The sequence below is a fragment of the Panthera tigris genome, chromosome F2, assembly GCF_018350195.1.
Source record: "Panthera tigris isolate Pti1 chromosome F2, P.tigris_Pti1_mat1.1, whole genome shotgun sequence".
Taxonomy (NCBI): domain Eukaryota; kingdom Metazoa; phylum Chordata; class Mammalia; order Carnivora; family Felidae; genus Panthera; species Panthera tigris.
Window position 1 is genome coordinate 3889312 of NC_056676.1, and position 22450 is coordinate 3911761.

Below are 22450 nucleotides of genomic sequence, written 5' to 3' on the forward strand. Positions count from 1 at the left end.
TCAAGAAAAGCTATCATCCCATCCTGTCAGGTAGAGGGGAGATGTGTATACCACACCAGTGGTCATCACATAGGGTACCTCTTTTTGACTTATCTCCTTTACCCTCTTAAATAGTTTTATCCTGGGAGCACATCCTCATTGTAAAATACCACTAATTGAGAAACGGATAGGATAAGTCGACGAATTTCATTACGAGGAAACATTTTTATAGTAGCGGTGGTGGAGGGGGGGAAATATAACTCATGCCCAGTTGGACTGCATAAACAAATGCTTGATAAGTGCTGATGGAAACGTAAGCTCTCGGGAGTGGTTCACATCCACTTATTGGAAAGCTTATGTGGCGTATGTATTGTTTCTCATCAATTCATTTGATAATGTTATGGGAGAATTAAAATACCCAAGATACACAAAGTACACATCTGTAATGTGACTTTTGTTTACAGCGAATCATATTCCATTTTCCTACAGATAGTCTACATGGGCTGGTGTGAAGCACGGGAACAGGATCCTCTGCAAGATCGAGCATACTCGCCAACATTTCTAGCCCTGAGGGGATCCTGTCTTTACAAGTTTCTGGCACCTCCGGTAAGCGTTTTTGTCCAACAGTTTTTCTTTTTCCCGTATTATCATGACAGAGTGACATCAATTTGATAATGGTAAATAGCGTATTACCAATATACAGTAAAACCGTGGATCGCGAGCAACCTGTTCTGCGAGTGTTCCGCAGGGCAGCAGACATTTCTAGTAAATTTTAACTTGATCAGCGAGCGATGTCTTGTAATACACGTGGTACGCGACAGCGAGTGTCACATGATCATGACTTAGCCAATGGTTCTTGAAATTTGCCTTGATATACAATGCTTTGGATTACAAACATGTTTCGGGAACGAATTATGCTCGCAAACCAAGGTTTTCCTGTATTTTGCAAATAAGATACAGGGGAAAAATAGAAAACAGCTCAAATGTTTCTGAAAATATCTTACTAAAGATATATGTTCTGGCGTTAAATATTTACTTTATAACCCTGGAAAAATCTAGAAGGCATTTCTGTTCAGGCATTTATGAGAGTCAAAATGTGCTTATTATCTATTTGACACAGGTATGTCTAAGTAAAAAAAAGTAGCATTTTAATATCCTGTATTCTAGTCATTGGACTTTGTATTAAGTATGTATGGGTACCTATTGCACCCAAGGTCTTTCTTTTGGAATCATGTACCTTATACAACAGTAGATTCTTAATAAATATTTATTGAATATGAATATCAATTGCCAGACCACTCACTTACAGGTGTAATATTACATAGGGTTTTGGAAATATCGAATCTGACCTGCTGTCATTTTGAATGACTATGTCTCTACAAAGTTCAAAGCACCCAGAAAGCAGGAAAAAAAAGCTATTAATATTTATACATTTTACTATATTCCTACTCTGAATGATTTCATACGAGTAGACAGACAAATGCATGTTTCAAATGTAAGAAAGTGACCAACTTCATCGTATTGTTTGGTGTCCTCACAGTGTTTAAGGCGATCACATCTTGAAATAACTTCTTGATATAAATAATGTCTTTTTAAAAAATTAAAGCCAGTGTTTGTATTTGGGACGCTTCTTTGTATGTAACTGGTTGGTAAGCTGGGAAATTACTGTACGTGAGAAATATAAATCCTTGGTATTTTTATGTAAATCATACAGTATTTAAAATATATACATACGTTGGGCAAATGGAGATGGTTACACATAACATAAAACATTTGCTGAAAGAGGAGGAGAAATGGCAATAAAGCCTAAGAGAGAGGACACCAAAACACCACACATGGACCTCTATGAGGATAGCTTCACAACTGAGACCATGTACTGCAGGTGGGAAAGTGTCATGGTGTGCCATATTATCTAAGTACAATAAAGAGGGAACTAAGGAGTGTGTTTCGACAACAGGTGACATGTCAGTTTCTCATCTTTTCAAGGTGACAACGTGGGACTGGACCCGAGCAGAGAAAACATTCTCCGTGTATGAGATTATGTGCAAGATTCTCAAGGTATGATCAATACGTGGCGAACATTTTCAGGGCTCTTCCTTAGCAGTAGCTCTGAGCTCATAAGTGGCCTGTGAAAACAAATGGGGCAGCGGCATAAAAGATAAAGACAGAGAGAAGAAAATATACATATAAGAGACAGAAGGCAGAGAAGTATATAAGCACCCTCATATCAGCTGGAGTAATTAGGAAGCAGATACTGCAGTCCCTCGATCTGGGGAGAGGAAAGGAAGAAGCTTGGTAGGAGGTCATAGAAGGAGAAGCCGAAAGTTCGATCGAAAATAGTCCTAATTTAAACCTCAATTATTATCATCTTTGTTTTTTTTTTTTTTTCTAAGTAAAATACAAAAGGAAAAGTCTTGGATACAACTTTGAATGAGAAAATGCAGAAAATATAAAGGCATGTGCAAAGAAAGATATATATATTTTTTAATCTCAGAATTAGGTTATCTATCTGAGTATGCAAAGAATATACACTTATAAACCAAAGTCCTGTGCTATACACAAGAGTATTGGACTAGGAAGTTATGAGAATTCCGTAAAATTCCAAATGGTTTCTGTACCCATTTTTAAGAATCAGAATGGGAAAAAAAGAATCAGAATGGGAATAATTTATAAAACCTAACTAATAATCTACATTCAGTTTCTACTCTGGGGTCTGTAAGCTTGGAAGTACTACAGATGAAAATTAAATCTTTGTTCAGGTTGGCCTTGTTTGTGTAACCAGGGAGAACTAAGTTCCTTGCATTTTCTATCAGTTATTTTCTTCTAGTTAAAGGGTCAGTAGAAAATGTTGGAACATGTGAAACGTAAGTGAAATGCATCAGACGTGTCCTGCAGCAGAAAAACCGGCAAACAAACACGATCACCTCAAAAGGGGGCATAATTTTTCTTCCCCATAAAATAATCCTTGACTAAAACTGACATTCAGAGCAGCACAAGGGCTAAATGAATATATAGGTCATTGTTTGCTCGTCACTGGGTATGGTTTTAGTTCTATTTAGGGATTTATGGAGGAAGGGCAACTCTAAGCTACTTGAGTTGGTTGTTAGTAAAGAAGGTTCCGGCAACTCCTAAAAGATGTACTGGTGTCTGAAGATAAGGAGGACATGCTCAACTCCGTTTTTTTTCAATAATTACCAAAAGGGCTAATGAAATTCTAATTGAATCTAATTGAATGAGATTCTAATTGAATTTTTTAGGGAAAAAATGGTGGCATTAAGAAGAAAGAATTAAAGAGAGAGACAGGGGAGACGGAAGAAAGGAAGGGAGGAAGGAAGCATGAAAGAGGGAGAAAGAAAGATACAGAAAGAAACCCAGAAACTCACTCCCCTACAAATTATTCCCTAGTCGTACATTAATTTGTCCCTTCCTTAGCCCTACGTTAATGTAACTTTATCATAGTAGTAATCCAGCATGCATTTCTGTATTCTTATGTAGACTTAAATTATTTCCTAACCATTTTCCAAGTAGCTACATGGTCTTTATAACCCTCTCAAAAAAAAAAAAAAAAAGCTGACTGAACATCTAAAAACAATTCAATTTATCATAATATTTGAAATAAGGACAATATAAGGACAATTTTAAAGGAGAGAGAGAATATGTGTGGCTCCATATAAACATTCAATATTTTATTTCTTTTAAAAAATTTTTGCAATATTAAAATTATATGGCTTGTAACCTTTTTCATGTAAAAAATATGTCTTAAGATTTTTTTTATGTCGATCAATAGACTTAGAAAAAAACTTTGACCTTTTGGTGGATTTCATCTGTCCCATCATTTGGCCATATTTATTTAGTCAGTCTCTTACTTTTGCTGTTTAGATACTTCCTCATGTGTTCTATCAGACATCACAACAATGACTCTTTGATTTATATAATAGATAATGGTTGAATATTTGATGTATACAAGACAATCTGCTAAGCACTTGTTCTATGGTTGGGAAAAAACCCCAGAAAATGTCCCTGTTTTCATTGAACTTACATTTTATTAGGGCGACACAGACATAAGTTAATATGATGGCACACACACAAAAAATAGATAGCAAAGAATTGATCTTTGCCCAGATACTTTTTAAAAAGTTTTTTTTTTAATTTTTATTCATTTTTGAGACAGAGAGAGAGGTGCAGGGGGGAGGCACAGAGAGAGAGGGAGACACAGAAACCAAAGCAGGCTCCAGGCTCTGAGCTGTCAGCACAGAGCCCTACACGGAGCTTGAACCCACAAACCATGAGATCTTGACCCGAGCCGAAGTCGGAGGCTTAACTGACTGAGCCTACCCAGGCGCCCTACCCACAGGCTATGTAACTTTCTAGTTATTTCCTTTAGTCTAAATTCCGAGTTTTGGAAATCCTGAGTTCAAAATATTTTGACATACTCAAGATGTTAGGCTCAGGGATCTAAATTCCCTCCTAGAAAAGCCAGACCAATTTCTACCACCATTACAAATATCTAGAAGGGCCCATACATTTGCACTCTGCCCAAAGTAAATACAAAGGGCACTTCTCATTTTCCTTTGCACATAAAATTTTCTATAAGCTCGTTAGTTGCTTTGGGAAATTTTTTACAGAAGTTAGTGAGGCCTGGAGATAAATATTTTTAGACATTCAATAAACTCTAATTCTACTCTCACTAGTGATATGTAAATGAGAAAGCTCTCCTATAACTGATCAATATAACACTAATATTCTGTGCTTCACGGATTTGCATTTGACATACAAAATTATCTGCCGAGGATTCTCTTTCCCAAATGAAAATTTCATATAACACAAGAATAGAGAAGTGGAATAAAACTCAGTGCTAAATGGATACTTTGCCTGCATTCAGATCAGATGGTTGGCTTGACAAGGAACCCAGCCTCAGAAAGTTCGGTCTGGGCAGCAGTTATAAAGCAGGGTCTTCTGTAACCCAGCCACCTACCGTCCTCAGGTAACAGTCCTGTGCAGATGTGTATGTTGTAGACTTCAGTCTCCAGAAAGGGATATCTCAGGCATTTAGAAAGAAATGTTCAATGTTTATTTATTTTTGAGAGAGAGAGACAGAGCATGAACGGGGGCAGAGAGAGAGACGCACACAGAATTTAAAGCAGGCTCCAGGCTCCGAGCTGTCAGCACAGAGCCTGACATGAGGCTCAAACTCACAAACTGTGAGATCATGACCTGAGTTGAAGTCAGATGCTTAACCGACCGAGTGACCCACATGCCCCTCTCAGGCAATTTTAAAGGCACAGTTTAATGATCTGGACCACAAAACATCTGGCCTGGACCACTAATAGAGAAAATCCTCTCCTCTCTCTTCTGATACGAGGCTATACCAGGAATAAGAAAACTAAAGCTAAATCATAGTTACCCAGTGTATGCAGCTTACACATAGGTGCCAGGTTTTTTTGTTCTCAGTTTCTTGATATAATAATTTACCTAATTTTTACACCATCGCTATGAGGCAGTTATTATTTTCATTTTGCAGATACGGAAACCAAGGCAAAGAAAGGTTAAATAAATAGCCCAAAGTCATTGTAGCTGGTAAATGTCCGAGGTAAGGATTTGAATCTTGCAGTCTGTCTCAAAAACCTGTGCTCTTAAATGTCATACTATATTCCCTCGTTCTCTGTCGGTATAAGCAATGATAAATTGGGAAGGGATGACAGTGAGAAAGCCAGCCAGCTCCTGGTGAGAAAACAAAGGCTTCAAAACAAGAGAGTCTTGCCAAAAACTGACAACTTTGTTACCAAGTACATTACCCTTCACAAATACATTCGGCATTTTAGACTTTGATTTCTTTTGTTCGGGGGGCGGGGTGGGGGGGGCTGCTAAGAAAGCATAGGTTGCTGTGAAGGTTAGCAGTTCTTTAATCAATATATTTTTATTAATTAATTCACATTACAAATATTCATGAAGCACTCTCTATGTTGCCAAGCACTTTATTCGGAATTAGGGATTCCGTACAACTGGACAAGGGGGCTGAGTTCACAAAAAGCCTAGCTGACTAAGGACTTTAGGAAGGGCATGTTGGAGGAGGCCTGAAGTAGACTTGCAATCTAAAGGATTATTCAAGGGTTCGGATGACGTGCTTTGGTTGGGATTCGGGTTTGGTGAGTGGGAGAAGGGGCGCTGTGGGGCACTGTGGGGCACGGGAAATAATGTGTAAACCTGTCCAGGTGTGTAAATAATCATGTGTCACTTAAACACCTAAAAAGCGCTCAGCGTGGCTGTGATGCACTTAGCTATGAAGCTAATGTTGGCGTTTGGGTGGGGGAGAGCTGTGAAAAGACAGTAGTAAGGAACATAAAATTACATGAAGAACAAAGGAGCCCCCAAATGATTTCGAGCCTGAGCAATGACTGAGTTTGCCTTTTTCAAAATAGTCTTCTAAGTGCAGCAGGAGACGAGATTGGAGGCACCGGGGGGGTGGGGGTGGGGAGTGTTCCAGGGCTGCTGCAAAGATCCTGGGGCCGAGACACACATTCCAGCAAGTCTTGAGCAGTGGACTAGAGGTGAGGGCAAGGAGCAGAAGGGAAGAGTGCACAGAGACCGCTGGTGGTCATTCCACTCATGACAGCCACATACCTACAAAAAAGGCCTGTCCTCTCTCACTGCTCTGGTTTATCCGACTCTTTGGGAAAAATGATTGCCTGAGTTCTAACTCTAACGTGACAGTGTAGCTGAATGTGGCTGGCGAACGACTCACCGTGTGTTGGATTCTGGACTCGTCCTTCAAGAAAGCGTCGAATTCTGGGTCACGAAATTCTGTCCTCTTGCCTAGTCTACCAAAACCCAGGGAGAACCTTCTGCGTTTGCCTCGAAACTGACATACACCTCTCATTCTTCATCGTATTTGATGATCCTGTTTCCCGCTTACAAAGCCTGTCAGCTCCGCAAATACCCATCGGCAGGCCTGTCCTAGATATGGTTCTCCTCACCTGTGTCTAAGGCCAGCTCCTCCAGCGTAAAAGGTCTTGCCCGTGTGGCACAGCGGGGACCCCGGCATTTCTACCCTGATGACCTCCAGGGTGCATGTCCTTCCCAGACCCCGTTGCACCTGTCTACTGGCATGCCTGAAATCTCAGGTGTGTTACATGTCTCAAGTTTAGGAAGGGCTGTTGGTGAGGAACCCGAAACACCATGGAGATTAGAGGAAAAAGGAAAAAAAACAAAAGCTAGAATCCTGTTTCGTTTTCTGAAACTAGAAAAAGCAGCAGCAGCGGCCCACAGATACTTTACGTCAAGTGGCAAAACCAGTACTCTAGACAATCAACTGACACCACACTGATTCTCGGCATTGGCTACACTGCCATTACTGATCAACAGCGGTTGTTTAGACGTCCTGGGCCCTCTCACTTGCTCAAGTGAGCAATGTTTAGTAATGGGACCTCCATTACTAAACACAATTAGAAAACTAGGAGCATAAAACGGGGCATGAAAGTGAATATTTAGAATGAGAAAAAAAATCTCAATACGGAATAATTTTAAACGTTGAGAAATACCACAAAGTTCGGAGCATTTGTAAAAGTGCATCATATTTTTTATTAACTATCTAACACGATTTTTAGTACTTTCCCCCTATGCTCGTGGGGTGCTGTGTATTCTCTGATCATCTCTTCAGACGAAAACGACTTTACAACATTAGCTTCCATAGGAAAGAGAAGTTACTCCTTGTGTTTTGTCCGTACCTCACCAGGTACCCGTGTTACGTGCCCCCTGGAGAACACCCAGACTCCTATGTTCAGGTACAGCTCCTCATGTAACCTGGATCTCATCCGACAGCCAGCTGACTTTAGGAGTTCACGTCCAATGGTCAGATTCTCCTAGTGAGAGAATGACAGGACCTATCTGCATGATGTGGAAGTCAAGGCACAATAATTGTCCTGTCAGCCGGTCACACATGGGGAAACACAGGAAGAGTCAATGGAGTATGTTGACCTAGTTCAAAATAGTTGAATCGTACGCTGTTGTTAATAGAAATGAACCTCCGAACATCCCGTGGCTAGCAGACCCTGCAAAAGTGGAGGGCACTTGGTTTGTAGATATTTCAAGCCTACCCCTTTCAGAGCCAGCATTAGACTGAGGAGGAACAAGCCTTTTTGAAAGACCATCTTTCTCGTTTCATTTTTAGGACACTAATAGAGCATGTATTAAGTTTCAATTCTTGATAAAATATACACAGTGATCACTGTAGTCACAGTGATATTCTTACAAAATCATTTTCAGAAAAAAATACCAAACTATCATGGCTGGCTGGGCTGAGTAAGGAGAGCTTTCAGATGTGTGTTGGTGGGAGATGGGGAAGAGAGAAAGGAATGGACCAACTAAGTCGACTTGGGGAATGGGAAATCGGAACCTGATTTCTCACTGTCAGATGTGAGAGTTGCACATATGGGAAGACAGAGTAGAATAAACCCAATAGTGCTCGATTAGAATTAGAAATACTGGTATGCGGTTGGTTATACACACACACACACACACACACACACACACACACACGTGCACGCTATAAAATAAATGCAGATGTGTTTATACACATTTACAGAGATGTGTGTGTGTATCTGTGTGTGTGTGTGTGTGCACATACAGACCTTACCTGCCCCCTGAAATTACCTAGATCAGAGAGTCCCCAACCGCAAGGAACAAACCCGGCATCCAGGTATCCCTTTCTTAATACCATCCTCCAACACAAAAAGCCAGAACTCTAGAAAAACCATTGATGGCTTGACTGCAGCACAGAAAGTGAAAGAGAAGATTAAATCATTTTATTGCCCCAGAAAAACAGAAAGTGCTCAAATGATGGAGACATGTGAAAAGACACAGAAGCTGCTTCAAGGGCATCTTTGGGCAAATCTGGGACAAACTGATCTTCAAAATACATGGTAGAAATGGATTATAATCCAGTGTCTAAAACAGGAAACCATGAATCTATCCTCATAAAGATAAGTAAATAACTGGAAAATTTAATGAGAAGCACAACACTTACATAGCTTCGGAGGACCTCCCTACATAGTACTGACTACAATTTCAAAAGGAAAAAGAGTAACTTTACAGGGGACTTTGCAATCTTAACAAGTTGATCAAAATGGACATTTTATTAGTGGAAGAAATCAAAAGCATTATGTCTGATAGTATGACAGTAGAATATCACAATTAGAAGAATATCACACCTCCTGAAGAATATCCTCCTGAAGCTGTGTAATAAACCTAATCTAACCATGAGGAAACATCTGGTCTAATTTAATGTAATAACAGGGAAATCTAACGTAACTTAATCTAGTGTGATGTGATCTAATCTATTCTAAACATGAGTAAATGTCAGACAAACCCACGTGAGGCACAGTCTACAAAATAAACCTGCCTGCAGTCTTCGATAGTGTCGAAGTCACTAGAGTCAGGGCAAGACCAGGCACTGTTCCCATTCAAGGCAACCAAAGAGCCATGAAAATTCCATCCCAAGATGATTCTCAACTGGTGAATCATGAATGAAGTATAAGGACCAGAGGACAACAATATACAATGTCAAATTCCTTGTTTTTTATGGTTATATTGTAATTATATGGGTGAATAGCCTAATGTTCTTGTTTGTTAATACTACACCAGAAATTATGGGGCTGGAGGGTGATGAGGTATCACATTGGCAATTATCAAATGGTTCAAGAAATAAATCTTTGCAATTCACATGCAAATTTTCTTTGTGTGATTGTAATAAAAATACAACATTTCAGGACTTGCTAAATAAAGAGAACAAGAAAAACAAGCTTGCCTCATGTAGGGTAAATGCAGCAAATCATGCCTAAAGGTGATCTGGCTGGTAAGGAACATTCTAAGACAAGACTGATTAAAATTTTGCTCACATACAGAATAACTAAGGAGAATTATTAAAATGAGTAGAATAAATAGACAAATGGAAAAAAATAATTTTATCCAATTAAAATAATGGACTAGTCTCCTTTTAGAGAAAAAAAGTTTTTAAATAAGTGAATTTATCTATGATCTTCGGATGTTGATAGCAAATATTTTACTGTACCTCATAGTTACCGTATTGGTAATCAAAGCACTGAATCCAATATTATCATTCCTTTCACCCCCACTACTAGCATTTTGAACAGAAAAGATCTGCTCCATAAGTTTTTGTCATCTAATTTAAAATAAGAGCAAAAATAAATGAATATACGGTAATAGACAAATGTATAATATATACACGAATGCAAATCTGGCAAAAAAAAATGTAGAAGATAATATGTGACATCAGACTGTACTGATACAATTATTAGGCAAATGCCAATGATTTGTAGAGACAAAAATTTTTCCAAAGACTATAATTTAGATAAAGAATTATGTTAGAGTAGAAATTTATGTCAATGACATATTGTCATGGAAAGGATATTATTTGACTCTGAAATTCCCACTTTTGACAAAACCTATTTCTTCAGGGAAACCATCTCTCAGTACAAAAGATGTGTCAGCATTTTCTGAATATATGTGTATCAGTTTCCATTGTTAAGTAATAACTATTCTTTAAAAATGTATCAGTTGTTTTGCCTTTTATTACCTCATTTACAAATGATTAAGGTTCTTAGTTTTTTTGGCTTTAATTTTTTTTTAAAGTTAACTTATTTATTTGAGAAAAAGGGTACAGAGCAGAGAGAGAGAGAGAGAGAGGGAGAGAGAGAGAGAATCCCAAGCAGGCTCTACACTGTCAGCACAGAGCTGGACGTGGGGCTTGAACTCGAGAACCATGAAATCATGGCCTGAGTCCAAATCAAGAGTCAGCCACCTAAACGACTGAGCCACCCAGGCGCCCCAGGGTTCTTAGATTTTTCGTGTATCACTGGAGAATTAAACTTGCCTAAAATGTGTAATCACTTCCCAAACTGAAGCTTCTGAAACTGTTTTAATTTTTTTCCCTGATGATGATGATAGAACATTTCCCTGGGGACTGTTAAGAGGCTTATGGGCTGTAAACTAAGGTAGGGTTTCCGCTCTGGGCAAGAACTGTGGTTCCTCTAATCCTGATCTCTGTCTCTAGAAATGCCATAGAGACAGCAAAGACAGTGACTGCCATCCACAATGCCAGAGCCAGCTACTTTCCATCCAGCCTCTTTTATGAGTAAAATACAATGACATCATTGTAAAAACATGACCTTTTCTCTTATTGTGTTATTTTAGAACTTTCCTGGATTTATTAACATTTTAGCATGTATCCTCTCTCCTGTCAGAATTCCATAAATTTATGACTGTTTTTCCAAAATATCTTTAAGCCCTAGGATGTTAATTAAATCTCATTTTTATTTTATTTTATTTTTTGTTTTTTTTTTTAAGCTTACTTATTTTGAGAAAGAGAGAGCACACATGTGTGCACATGGATGTGAGGGGGAGGGGCAATGAGAGAGGGAGAGAGAGAATCCCAAGCAGGTTCCTTGCCCAGCACAGAGCCTGACACAGGGTTCGATCTGACAAGTGCGAAGTCACGACCTGAGCCAATATCAAGAGCCGGATATTCAACCAACTGAGCCGCCCAGGTGCCCCTAAATCTCATTGGTAGAAATTTGTTTTGTTGACCTTTCCATACTCTTAAAAGCTCGAAGTCATAGTCTAATACTCTTTCCCTGCTTTGTTTTCTTTCCAGACTGGAGGTTTCAGATCTTTTTCATGAGTCCAATGTATTGGCACACATTTCAGCCTCATTCTTACATTTTTTTTCTTTAAGTTACACCATTAGCACTGCTTTTGGTATGTCAGATGTGAACATAACATGAATTGGTCCAATATTTTAAATAATTGTGCAAGACTCCTGTAATCTTTCTGGTGATTCCTCAAATTGGGTTTATCCTTTTTGTTATAATATTTATACACTTCAAATGCTTTCATAAAGCTCCTAAAACAACTTAAGGTCTTTATTTGAAGGAAACAAGTATCTTTGAGCAATGGGATGTGGGAATAAAAGGATTCAGTCATTTCTCCTCCTTGAGAACATTATACACAAAAGATATCTAATCTTGTTTTCCAAATAACCAAAGTTTCTCCCTGTCTTTCTCAATATCTAATTATTTATGGGGCATTCCTTCACCCCACTTAAGTGGATTTAAGAACAGTATGTTTATGAATTATTACAGCTTCATGTTACAGATATCTACATCCCTTCAGTCGATTAGAAGAATAGACTAATTCTGAACATAAGCATTTGGGAGGATTGCTGTTCTAAATCCTAATACAGTAATTTACTCCTATAATTTTAATAAAGTATGAGAATATAACTATGTTAGGAAGAGCTGCCAAATGAAACATATTCCAAGTGAAATTTATGTAATACACATAAAATATGAATAAGTAGAATATTTCTAAAGATATTTAAAATAAATGAAAGTTACCTTCTACAATAATTTTCTGGTTACTAAAATGTTGTGTGGGCAGTTAGTCAGAACATACGTTTTGTATAATGAGAAAGCTAGAAAATTAACTTTGTTGCCCGTATCAATTTGGTGCCAATCTCAAGGATTCATCCTGTAAGAAGAGAATTATTTGTAATCCTTAATTCAGCATAAATTCCTTCAGGTGTATTTGAGCTTTTTTCAGTAATCTTTCTAGACTTAATACTTTTGTATTTTGTAATCTTTCTAGACTTAATATTTTTGTTTACAGAAATTTTATACTTTGCAAATTTACTGTTGTGTGAAATCTTAAATCTGTTTGACCTTCCAAAATTTTACATTATTGTTTTCAAAGATGCAAATCAAGTTTTAGTACTGGTGGAAACCAGGTGTAAGCCCCTTCTGAGGCCTTTATCCATTAAGGAATATTGCAGAAATGTGTTGAAATCTCCCTCAAATTGTTTTAGAATGTTTCCCCCCTCCCCCCATTTTTTGAGAGAGAGACAGAGCATGTGACAGGGGGAGGAGCAGAGAGAGAGAGGGAGACAGAATCCCAAGTAGGCCCTGTCTGAGCCTGACTTGGAGCTTGAACTCACACACCGTGAGATCATGACCTAAGCCAACACATAGAGCCCGCTGCTTAACCGACTGAGCCACCCAGGCACCCCTAGAATCTATTTTTAAAGATACAGTTTCAGGGGCACCTGCGTGGTTCAGTTGGTTGAGCTTCCGACTTTGGCTCAGGTCCTGACCTCGCTGTTGGTGACTTTGAGCCCCACATCAGGCTTTCTGAGGTCAGCACAGAGCCTGCTTCAGATCCTCTGTCCCTCTCTCTCTGTCCCTCCCCAACTTGTGCTCTCTCTCAAAACTAAATAAGCATTATAAAATATAGTTTCGTAGATAATTTGCGGCTCTAGTTTTTAATCATATCATTTATTATTATTAATAACTATATTTTTGCTACTATACATTTTATTAATAAAATGCTGTTATTGTTACTTTGCTATTGTTTTCTTTATAATTATATCAACTTCTGGGGCGCCTGGGTGGCTCAGTCAGTTAAGCGTCCGACTTCGGCTCAGGTCACGATCTCGCGGTCCGTGAGTTCGAGCCCCGCGTCGGGCTCTGGGCTGATGGCTAGGAGCCTGGAGCCTGCTTCCGGTTCTGTGTCTCCCTCTCTCTCTGCCCCTCCCCCGTTCATGCTCTGTCTCTCTCTGTCTCAAAATAAATAAACGTTAAAAAAAATTTTTTTTTAAATAAAAAAATAATAATTATATCAACTTCTATGATTAATATTATCTTCTAGACAAGCCCAGCAACATACATTGAACATTGTCTACCTCTTGTTGCTGACCCTTTGCATATATTAAGGAATTGAATAAATTGTACCTATTGCCCACTTCCATTTTATGAAGTAGAAGTGAAGATTAGAGACAACTCCAGGTGATGACTCTTCAGTCACTGCCGAAGAAGGGAGGGACACATGAGGATCTCTCGGGACCCATGCTGCTCTCTGTCCATACTAGACCATCAACCTCTAAAGTATGGCTGTGTAGGCCTGTGACCTTAAATATGTCAAGACATATACTGTTGGAAATGGACTTTGGAGTGGGTCAGGTTTTTTTAAGACCTACCTGAACCAGATTTATTAAATTTACTTATATGATTAGATTTCATTGTTCATTCAGCTTGCAGCTTTAAAATTATGTCTGTAAGGAAAAACGAGTCTCTGGCCAAGCTCTGATATATCTGAAGTATTTTCAATTAACATATTTTTTTCAAATAAGGAAATTAGGAGCATTGGGTTACCTCTTTTTTTTTTCCTTTTTCAAGTTTTTATTTAAATTCCAGTTAGTTATCATACAGTGTAATAATGGTTTCAGGTGTAGAAGTTAGTGATTCATCACTTATATGTAACACCTGTAGCTCATCACCACAAGTGCCCTCAATACCCATCACCTGTTTAACCCGTCCCCCGACCAACTCCCCTCCAGCAACCCTGTTTGTTCTCTACAGTTAAGAGTCAATTTTCTGGCTTGCCTCTCTCTCTTTCTTCCTCCTATGTTCATCTGTTAAAACCTGTCTTTTCTTAAATTCCACATAGGATTGAGATCATATGGTATTTTTCTTTCTCTGACGGACTTATTTTGCTTAGCGTAATACTCTAGCTCCATCATGTCATTGCAAATGCAAGATTTCGTTCTTTTTTGATGGCTGAGTAATATTCCATTGTATATATACATCGTCTTTTTCCATTCATCAGTTGCTGGACATTTGGGCTCTTTCCATAATTTGGCTAGTGTTGATAATGCTGCTATAAACATCAGGATGCACGTATCCCTTTGAATTAGTATTTTTGCATGCTTGGGGTAAATACCTAGTAGTACAATTGCTGGATCAGATTGTAGTTCTATTTTTAACTTTTGGAGGAACCTCCATACTGTTTTCCAGAGTGGATGCCCCAGTTTATTCCCACCAACAGTATAAGAGGTTTAGGTCTATCGATAGTTAGATCTTGTCAAAACTGACCTTGTTTGTAGCTTAAAAAAAACCATTGAGAAAATCCTTTATAGGGTTCCAATTTGTTGTGGCTAACAAAGCATACGTGAGAGAAAAATGATACATCCCTGTGAAATGTTTTCCTTTCCAAAGATATAGGTATATAAATACTCTCATGGGTGCCCGTGTATTTGTGTTTGTAGAGGGGTGTGTTTTGTCATTTTGTACTCTGGAGATATTGGTTATGATGTTTTGGAAGTAATACTGACTATTTGATATATTTTTGCTTTATCAAAACATGAAATAAAGTTCAATTTTGCTGTAACATTATTATACAAATTATTCTTCCTTTTACTATTGTCATCATTTGCTCTGAATAATAGTCAATGGTCTTAATAGGAACCAAGACAATTCTTACGAATCGGGTTATGGTTACTTTTATTTCAATAGATAACTTTACTACTTTTGTTTGTGTTTGCATAAAGTATATTTATATTTCATCCCTTCATTATGTATTATTATTGTTTAGTTTCTATGTGGCATATTAACATGATGACCAAATTAGTTGGTTGAGAGAAACAGCAGTGACATTTTAGTTTGAAACAGTGTCAGATTGCCTGAACTTGACTTCTGGATCGAATAATTCCCAGCAGTATATCATTGATTAATTGCTTCATTTTCTTTATTTGAGAATCCTCACCCTTTAATCAGGAATTATAATTAGAGCTACCTAATAAGATTATTGGTACAAATAAGTATGTTAAGAAAGGGTACTTAATGAGCATTGAATAAGTGTTATTGATTTCTGTCTCTAAATTGCTCTTGAAAAGGATGCCACCCTAAAGTGGGATTAGTCTTGTCCACCAAGGCAGTACCTTTAATTTTCTTCAATATATGAAAGTCTCCTTGCTCATTTTCTGAATGACATGACTTTCTGGCAAATGTAAAAGCCTAGATATGTTTTACTTCTGTCCAAATAAGCATTTGAATGAGAGGTCCTTCCATCCCTGAAATCACAAGACACTCTTTCAACCAAGTGCTTAGAATTAAGGGAAATGGACTCATTTCTTTGATGATGAGCTGGAATTTGACTATCTTTATAACTCTTGAAAGTTACTTTTCTCTGGGTGTTGTATCAGTTCTATTACAACCATACGCATTATAGACAGAGAAATCAAGAGTGTCCCGGAGACCAGAGATAAGGCTGGTACTCAATGGCAAAAATGTATCAGCGACCATATCTTGTGTGGAAGCCATGAACAGGCACCTCTCTCTGTGCAGTGGGGAGCTTTGGGGTATCCATTGCCTGGGCCATTGTTGCACAGTCAGCAGCAGAGATGGAAATATAGCCTTGGTCAGTTGAACACCAAGGTGATGCTCTTTTCTCCACTATCTTCAGTTATAAGAATTTTCTTGAGGTCGGTAATCTTTTCGATCATTTGTGATTCCTGCAACTCATTGATCCATCTTCTCATATACTAGTAGTAGGAGGAGAAGAGACATGAAGTGCAGACAGATTCTTCAAAAAGGGTATTGTATGTAACAGGCAATTTCATTTTCAAGACTTGCTTAATATAACAATTCAAACAGTATGCATCCAACAGTACTCTCCTCTAAATATCCTCGCATAGAATTTGCAAATAATGTGAGAATCCTTGCATAATACAGGCATATCTCATTGTGCTTCATTTTATATTGAGCTTTGTAGATGCCATATTTTTTTAGAAATGGAAAGTGTGGCAAGCTTGCATTGGGCAAGTCTACTGGTGCCATTTTTCCAACAGCATTTGCTCCTTTCATGTCTCTGCGCCACGTTTTGCTAATTCTCACAGTATTTCAAACTTTTCATTATTATTATATTTGTTATGGTGACCTTTGATCAGTGATCTCTGATGTTACTATTATAATATTGCTTTCATGCTTGCTAACATATCATTCATTCTGCAGCCCATTGACCAAGGGGTAATTTCAACTTTCAAGGCTTACTATTTAAGAAATACATTTAGTAACACTATAGCTGCCATACAAAGTGGTTCCTCTGATGGATCTGGGCAAAGTAAATTGAAAACCTTCTGGAAAGGATTCACCATCCTGGATGCTATTAAGAACATTTGTAATTCACGGGAAGAGACCAAAGTATCAACATTAACAGGAGTTTGGAAGAAGTTGATTCTAACATTCATGGATGACTTTGAGGGGGGTTCAAGACTTCATCCGAGGAAGAAACTGCAGATGTGGTGGAAACAAGAGAACTAGAATTTGAAGTGGAGCCTGAAGAGATGACTGAATTGCTAAAATCTCATGATAAAACTTGAATGGATGAGCAAAGGAAGTGGCTTCTTGACATGGAAACTACTCCCGGTGAAGATGTTGTGAAGATAGTTGAAATGACAACAAAGGATTTAGAAGATTACATAAACTTAACTGATAAAGTAGCAGCAGAGTTTGAGAGGACTGACTCCCATTTTGAAAGAAGTTGTACTGTGGGTAAAATGCTATTAAATAGCATCACATGCTACAGAGAAATTGTTCATGAAGAAAAAAGCCTATCAACGTGGCAAACTTTATTGCTATCTTATTTTAAGAACTTGCTACAGCCACCCCATCCTTGAGCAACCACTGCTCTGATCAGTTAGCAACCATCAACTGTGAGGTGGGACCCTCCACAGTGAAAGCTCAGATGATGGCTAGCATGTTTCAGCAGTGAAGTCTTTTTATTAAGGCATGTCCATTTTTTTAGACATACTTCTATTTCACACTTGATAGACTATGCTATAGTGTAAACGCAACTTTATTATGCCCTGGGAAACCAAAACAGTCATTGACTTTCTTTATTGTGATACTCACTCTACTGCAGTGGCCAAGAACTGAACCCGACAATATCTCCAGGGTGTATCTCTTTATAGACTTCAGCTTCTTGACGGAGGGATAAAAGGTGGATGAAACTGTAGTTGGCCAATATACTGAGTGTAAAATTATGTGAATATCATTAAATCACTAAAAATAATAAATTCACTTTTTCTCATTGGGTGAAGAAGCGTTGTCCTTGTTACATATTGTCCCTTTCTTCTTGGAAACAATTTAAGCTTTCACACACCAAAATGTGGGAGGGCAATGTGATCAGAGAGACAGCAGTCAGTCTGTCCATCCTTCCAAGCCATGCTCTCTTTTGTCTTCAGGCTCCAGTGTGACCTATGGTCCTCAAGGGCAGCATCCTAGGGTCCTGGTGACATGGAAGCATTGGGCTCCAGAATAGAAATGGGACTCAAGGTGAGCACAGAGCAGGTATGAGCTCACACTCCAGCCCAGTTTAGTTTCAGGACAGTAAATGACTGCACTGACCCTGCAGAGGGTACAGCCTTCCTCTTTGCAGTGAAATTCCTTCAGAATGACCCTAAACACAGCATGTACAAGCACAAAAAGTGAGATTTTAACAAATATTCAAACATAATTTTGTTTGCTGTGTTTCCTTCCCTATACTTCTGTTTCTCTGGGGAAAGGCTTTCAAGTGAACAAAAGTCGTAACCATCTAAACGTAAAATAAATTAACACAGAATATATGTATTAACTGATCTGATCATTTGAGAGCTAATACAATAAATTCTGTATAATAGAACAATTACAGGCATTAACTAAGAGTCTGACCAATCCGCAGAAATAAAAATCATTTTGGACCAAAAAATACTTGCATGCTTTATATTTACATAAAATCAGAGTTATGAAGGTTATATGGTTGCATTTTATTGACATACAAACACAGACTGATACCATGAATATTACAAGTTATATGATCTTTTAAATGACAGGGATAGAAAAGAATTACATACCATAGGAGAGAGAGAAATGTTTAATTCCGCATATAAATGATGGCTCTGAGTTATGCCATGCTCAATTGCTTTCATAACATCTGTTTTCCAACAATGTTATGTATATTAAAACATTTCATTAGCATGCGTTTATATGTATATAGGTCTATATACACATGCAGTATTTTATATAGTTTAAATTATGCATTGATATATATACTTATATATATATCATATATATCCTGTTTTCTATTCGACAGAAATGTGTCAAAATGACAATAATGCTCTTTTTATATATGTGAAAGGAAATCTATTCTTAGAATATGTTTCGATGTTTGCACTCTTCCATCCAATAATGAGAAAGGACCAAACATTACTCAGAATGATCCAGTAATGCTAATAGTTCTTCATGGACTCTCACTTCTTAGATATTCCCAACGAATGGCCAATTTCATTGCTTTAAATCTCATATGTATACCGATAATCATGAAGTTGCTGAGAGCTCCCTCTAAATGCCCCAAATGAGGGCATGTACTGCCTTTGAGATGCCACCACATGGATGTCTGATGGACATCTCGAACTCATCTTCTCCCACTCTCCAAGTGCCCACCTCAGCGAATGGCCGTGCTAACTTTGGCATTCTAGTTGCCCACTTTGAAGAACTTGGTATCAGCCTGAAGGCTCTTTCTGTCATAGCCTTATCTGATGAACAAAATATACCCTAAATGGCTGTTACAACCCTGGTCACTCTCATGTCTCACCTATGTTAAACTTATCTTTTTTTTTTTTTTTTTTTTTTTTTTTTGCCTGTTTTCCAAACTTAACACCTTGCCCCTTGTTAGCTTTCAACTTGACTCAGAGTAAAATCCAAAGTTTCCACGACGACTCCAGGGCACTGTAAGATCTCCCGCGTACGTCCTTCAGACTTGCCACCTGTCTGCCCTAGTCTCCTGCTACCTGCCACTAACGCCCTCCAAGGCTACCGTGATGTTTGGGCACACATCAGCCTCAAGTTTTTTGAACTAGTTGCCATCCTATCCGAATATCTTAAATAGTGCGCTCTTTTACTTTATGCCTCTCTTCAAATGTCACCTCCTTAAAGAGCTCTTTTTTAAAATAATTCTGTATATATCACTTCTCGGCCTTTTGGCTAAGATCAAGTGTAAATAATTCTGTATAAATGACAATGCCCCCTGCGGTTCCCATTGCCAAATGCTTTTAATAGACTTTATCAGCATCTCGCACGTTATGGTTAAGCATTTTCTTGTTTGCTGTAGAATTTGTCTCATCCACACTCAAAACAAATTTCCATGAGGCAGAGAGGTCACCTGTTTTGCTCAGAGGAATGTCTCCACACCGGGGCAGTCAGTGCCTGGCACATAGCAGGCATGCAATATTGTTTTGGTTGAATGGCAGCTGAATATCTACTATGGGCATTGGTGTAGGCCATGGGTAAAATGTGTTCTGAGACAGCAGTGGGTATGTACAATATGGAACTCTTTTCAGAAAGTTGAAAGTTATTTGTGTTGTTGAAAAGAAAACGCAATAGAAAATTAAAAAAAAAAAGCATCTAACGGGACTGAGATGGAAATAGAACGCTGTTTGATCTTGAGCTGCTCGTTAGAAAAGAGCACAGAAGCTAGGAGTAAGATTCTATTATCTATACTCGTGAGTATTAATTGAGGAGTTTGGCCTCAAAATGTCCCCTTCATCTGACACAATGAGCAGGATTAATTGAACACATTTTAGGAGAGGTTTGCTAGGCAGGTACCATTTCCCACAATGATCTGCACTTTTTTACATCTCCCCAGTCATGGCAGTAATACAGCATACTAGCCCATATACACAGAAATGTCATTTTAGGTGAACAGGTAGTTCCCTTTGTATCTCATGTTGGTCAGATCCGTCCGAGTCCATTCTGGCTACTTGATGGCTTTTACTACTTGTGGGATTACGAAACAGTTGGAGAGGTTGTAGTGGAGAGATACTCTGATAATCAAATAGCTAAGACATAGCACATATAAGGAAAGGTAAAATAATTTGCATCACTTGGTTTCAAAAAGGAAAAGCTGGGAGGCTACTTGACGATTGTCCTCAAGGATATAAAGGTTACTTTTTGAAAAGTCGGGACCACCTGATTTGGATCATGTCTGAAGAAAGATGAAGAAAAAATTAGTATAAATTGCAGTGTGAGGGATTCTGTGTGGAAAAAAGGAATACTAGGAGATTGAGAGAGGATCTCTACATCCCAAGTATTAAAGGCCAAGAATCAGAATCTCATTCTTTGAAGATATTTCAAAGTGGGATGGTTTGGATTGTTTTTTGAAGGCAAGACCAAATGACCAGCCACAATTCCTACTGTTTAGGACCCTAGGATGTCCACATTTACAGTAACAAGTAATACATCCCCCCCCCAAAAAAAAGCATTTTCTCCAGAAAACCATATACTCTTCCAATGGAGGCATGGATTTCTAAGCATGGCTCTTTTTAGTGTGGTGCAGTTGTCCTCAGAAGTGGAATATTAGAATCGAAATCTGGAAGATGAATCTTATAACTATTAAAAACATTAATCTCAACAGGTAATTTGGAAAGCCATCTCTTTTAATAATATTATAAGGAATTAACTACATTGTGTTGTGTGTCTCTTGCTTGTTTGTTTTTCTGGTTCTAGTCATTGTAATTTATGGTAGTAAGTTTTCTACGTATTTCAATAACAGTCTTAGGGAAAATGCTGATATCAATCAAAATGGTAATGAAAACTGATTCAAGTATATTAAATAAGAAATTAAGTATGCAAATAAAATACAAGGATTAAAAGTTTCCTTTGATAATTATACACTGTTTACATACCATCCGCTTTTTAAAAATATTATCATAGGGACGCCTGGGTGGCTCAGTCAGTTAGGCATCTGACTTCTGTTCAGGTCATGATCTCACGGCTTGAGGGTTCAAGCCCCGTGTCAGGCTTGTGCTGACAGCTCGGAGCCCGGAGACTGATTCAGATTCTGTATCTCCCTTCCCCTGCTCACACTCTCTCCCTCTCAAAAATAAATAAACATTAAAAAAATTAAGAACATTATCATAGAAAAACCCATTTTCTCTTTGAAGGTGCACAGCATTTTTTTTCTACATGGGCTAATTGTGTTTCCTGGAGCTCTCCCTTTTTTTCTTCAAATAGGGCTCTGCTTCCCTAAATTTCCTTTAGAAAGCTAAATCTCCTACATATTAAGCCAAAGAATGAGATTAAGTCCTGCAGTGTGGATAGATTTAAACCGGAGGATGCTTATAAATGCTGGGACTGAGGGGCTGGTCGCAGAACAGGAACTTGCTGGGGTCGATGTATCCCTGATAAAAGAGCCTTGGAGAAAAACAACCTTGGTTTTGCTCCAAGAGAACAGTTAATGTATTTGCATGTGAATCAGGTTAATTCCAGTGCTGAGTAGGGATCCTGCTAGGGAGAATTTTGTCCTTTGAGACTGGACTCTGCTGGGGTCGTGGTGGTCTGGGTTAATGTGTCCAACATTATTTAAGCTACTCCTTCCCCCACATATATTTCTGAACCTAAGAATCCTAATCTTAGAACATGTATTCTAAGGCCAATAATCAGAAAAAGATTGTGAATAGTGAGTGTATTTTTTAAAAACATATTTTACCTCTATGCCCTTGAATTGTTACCAACCCAAGTTCAATTGCTTGCTGCTTGAAAGCCAATATTTGAAAGTCAAGTGTTGGTTCGAAAGGAAAGATTGTTTAACT

The 22450-nt window shown here is 38.2% G+C and overlaps 1 protein-coding gene across 2 annotated transcripts in view; it reads left to right on the forward strand.

The window, feature by feature from the left end:
* Window positions 1-22450, forward strand: part of SNTG1 (syntrophin gamma 1) — a 564850-nt gene that overhangs the window by 481163 nt on the left and 61237 nt on the right. For both annotated transcript variants that reach the window (XM_042973560.1, XM_042973561.1), the window contains exons 13-14: window positions 469-585; window positions 1966-2037. In XM_042973560.1, the coding sequence (XP_042829494.1) occupies window positions 469-585; window positions 1966-2037 (189 nt within the window). The remainder of the gene's footprint in view (window positions 1-468; window positions 586-1965; window positions 2038-22450) is intronic.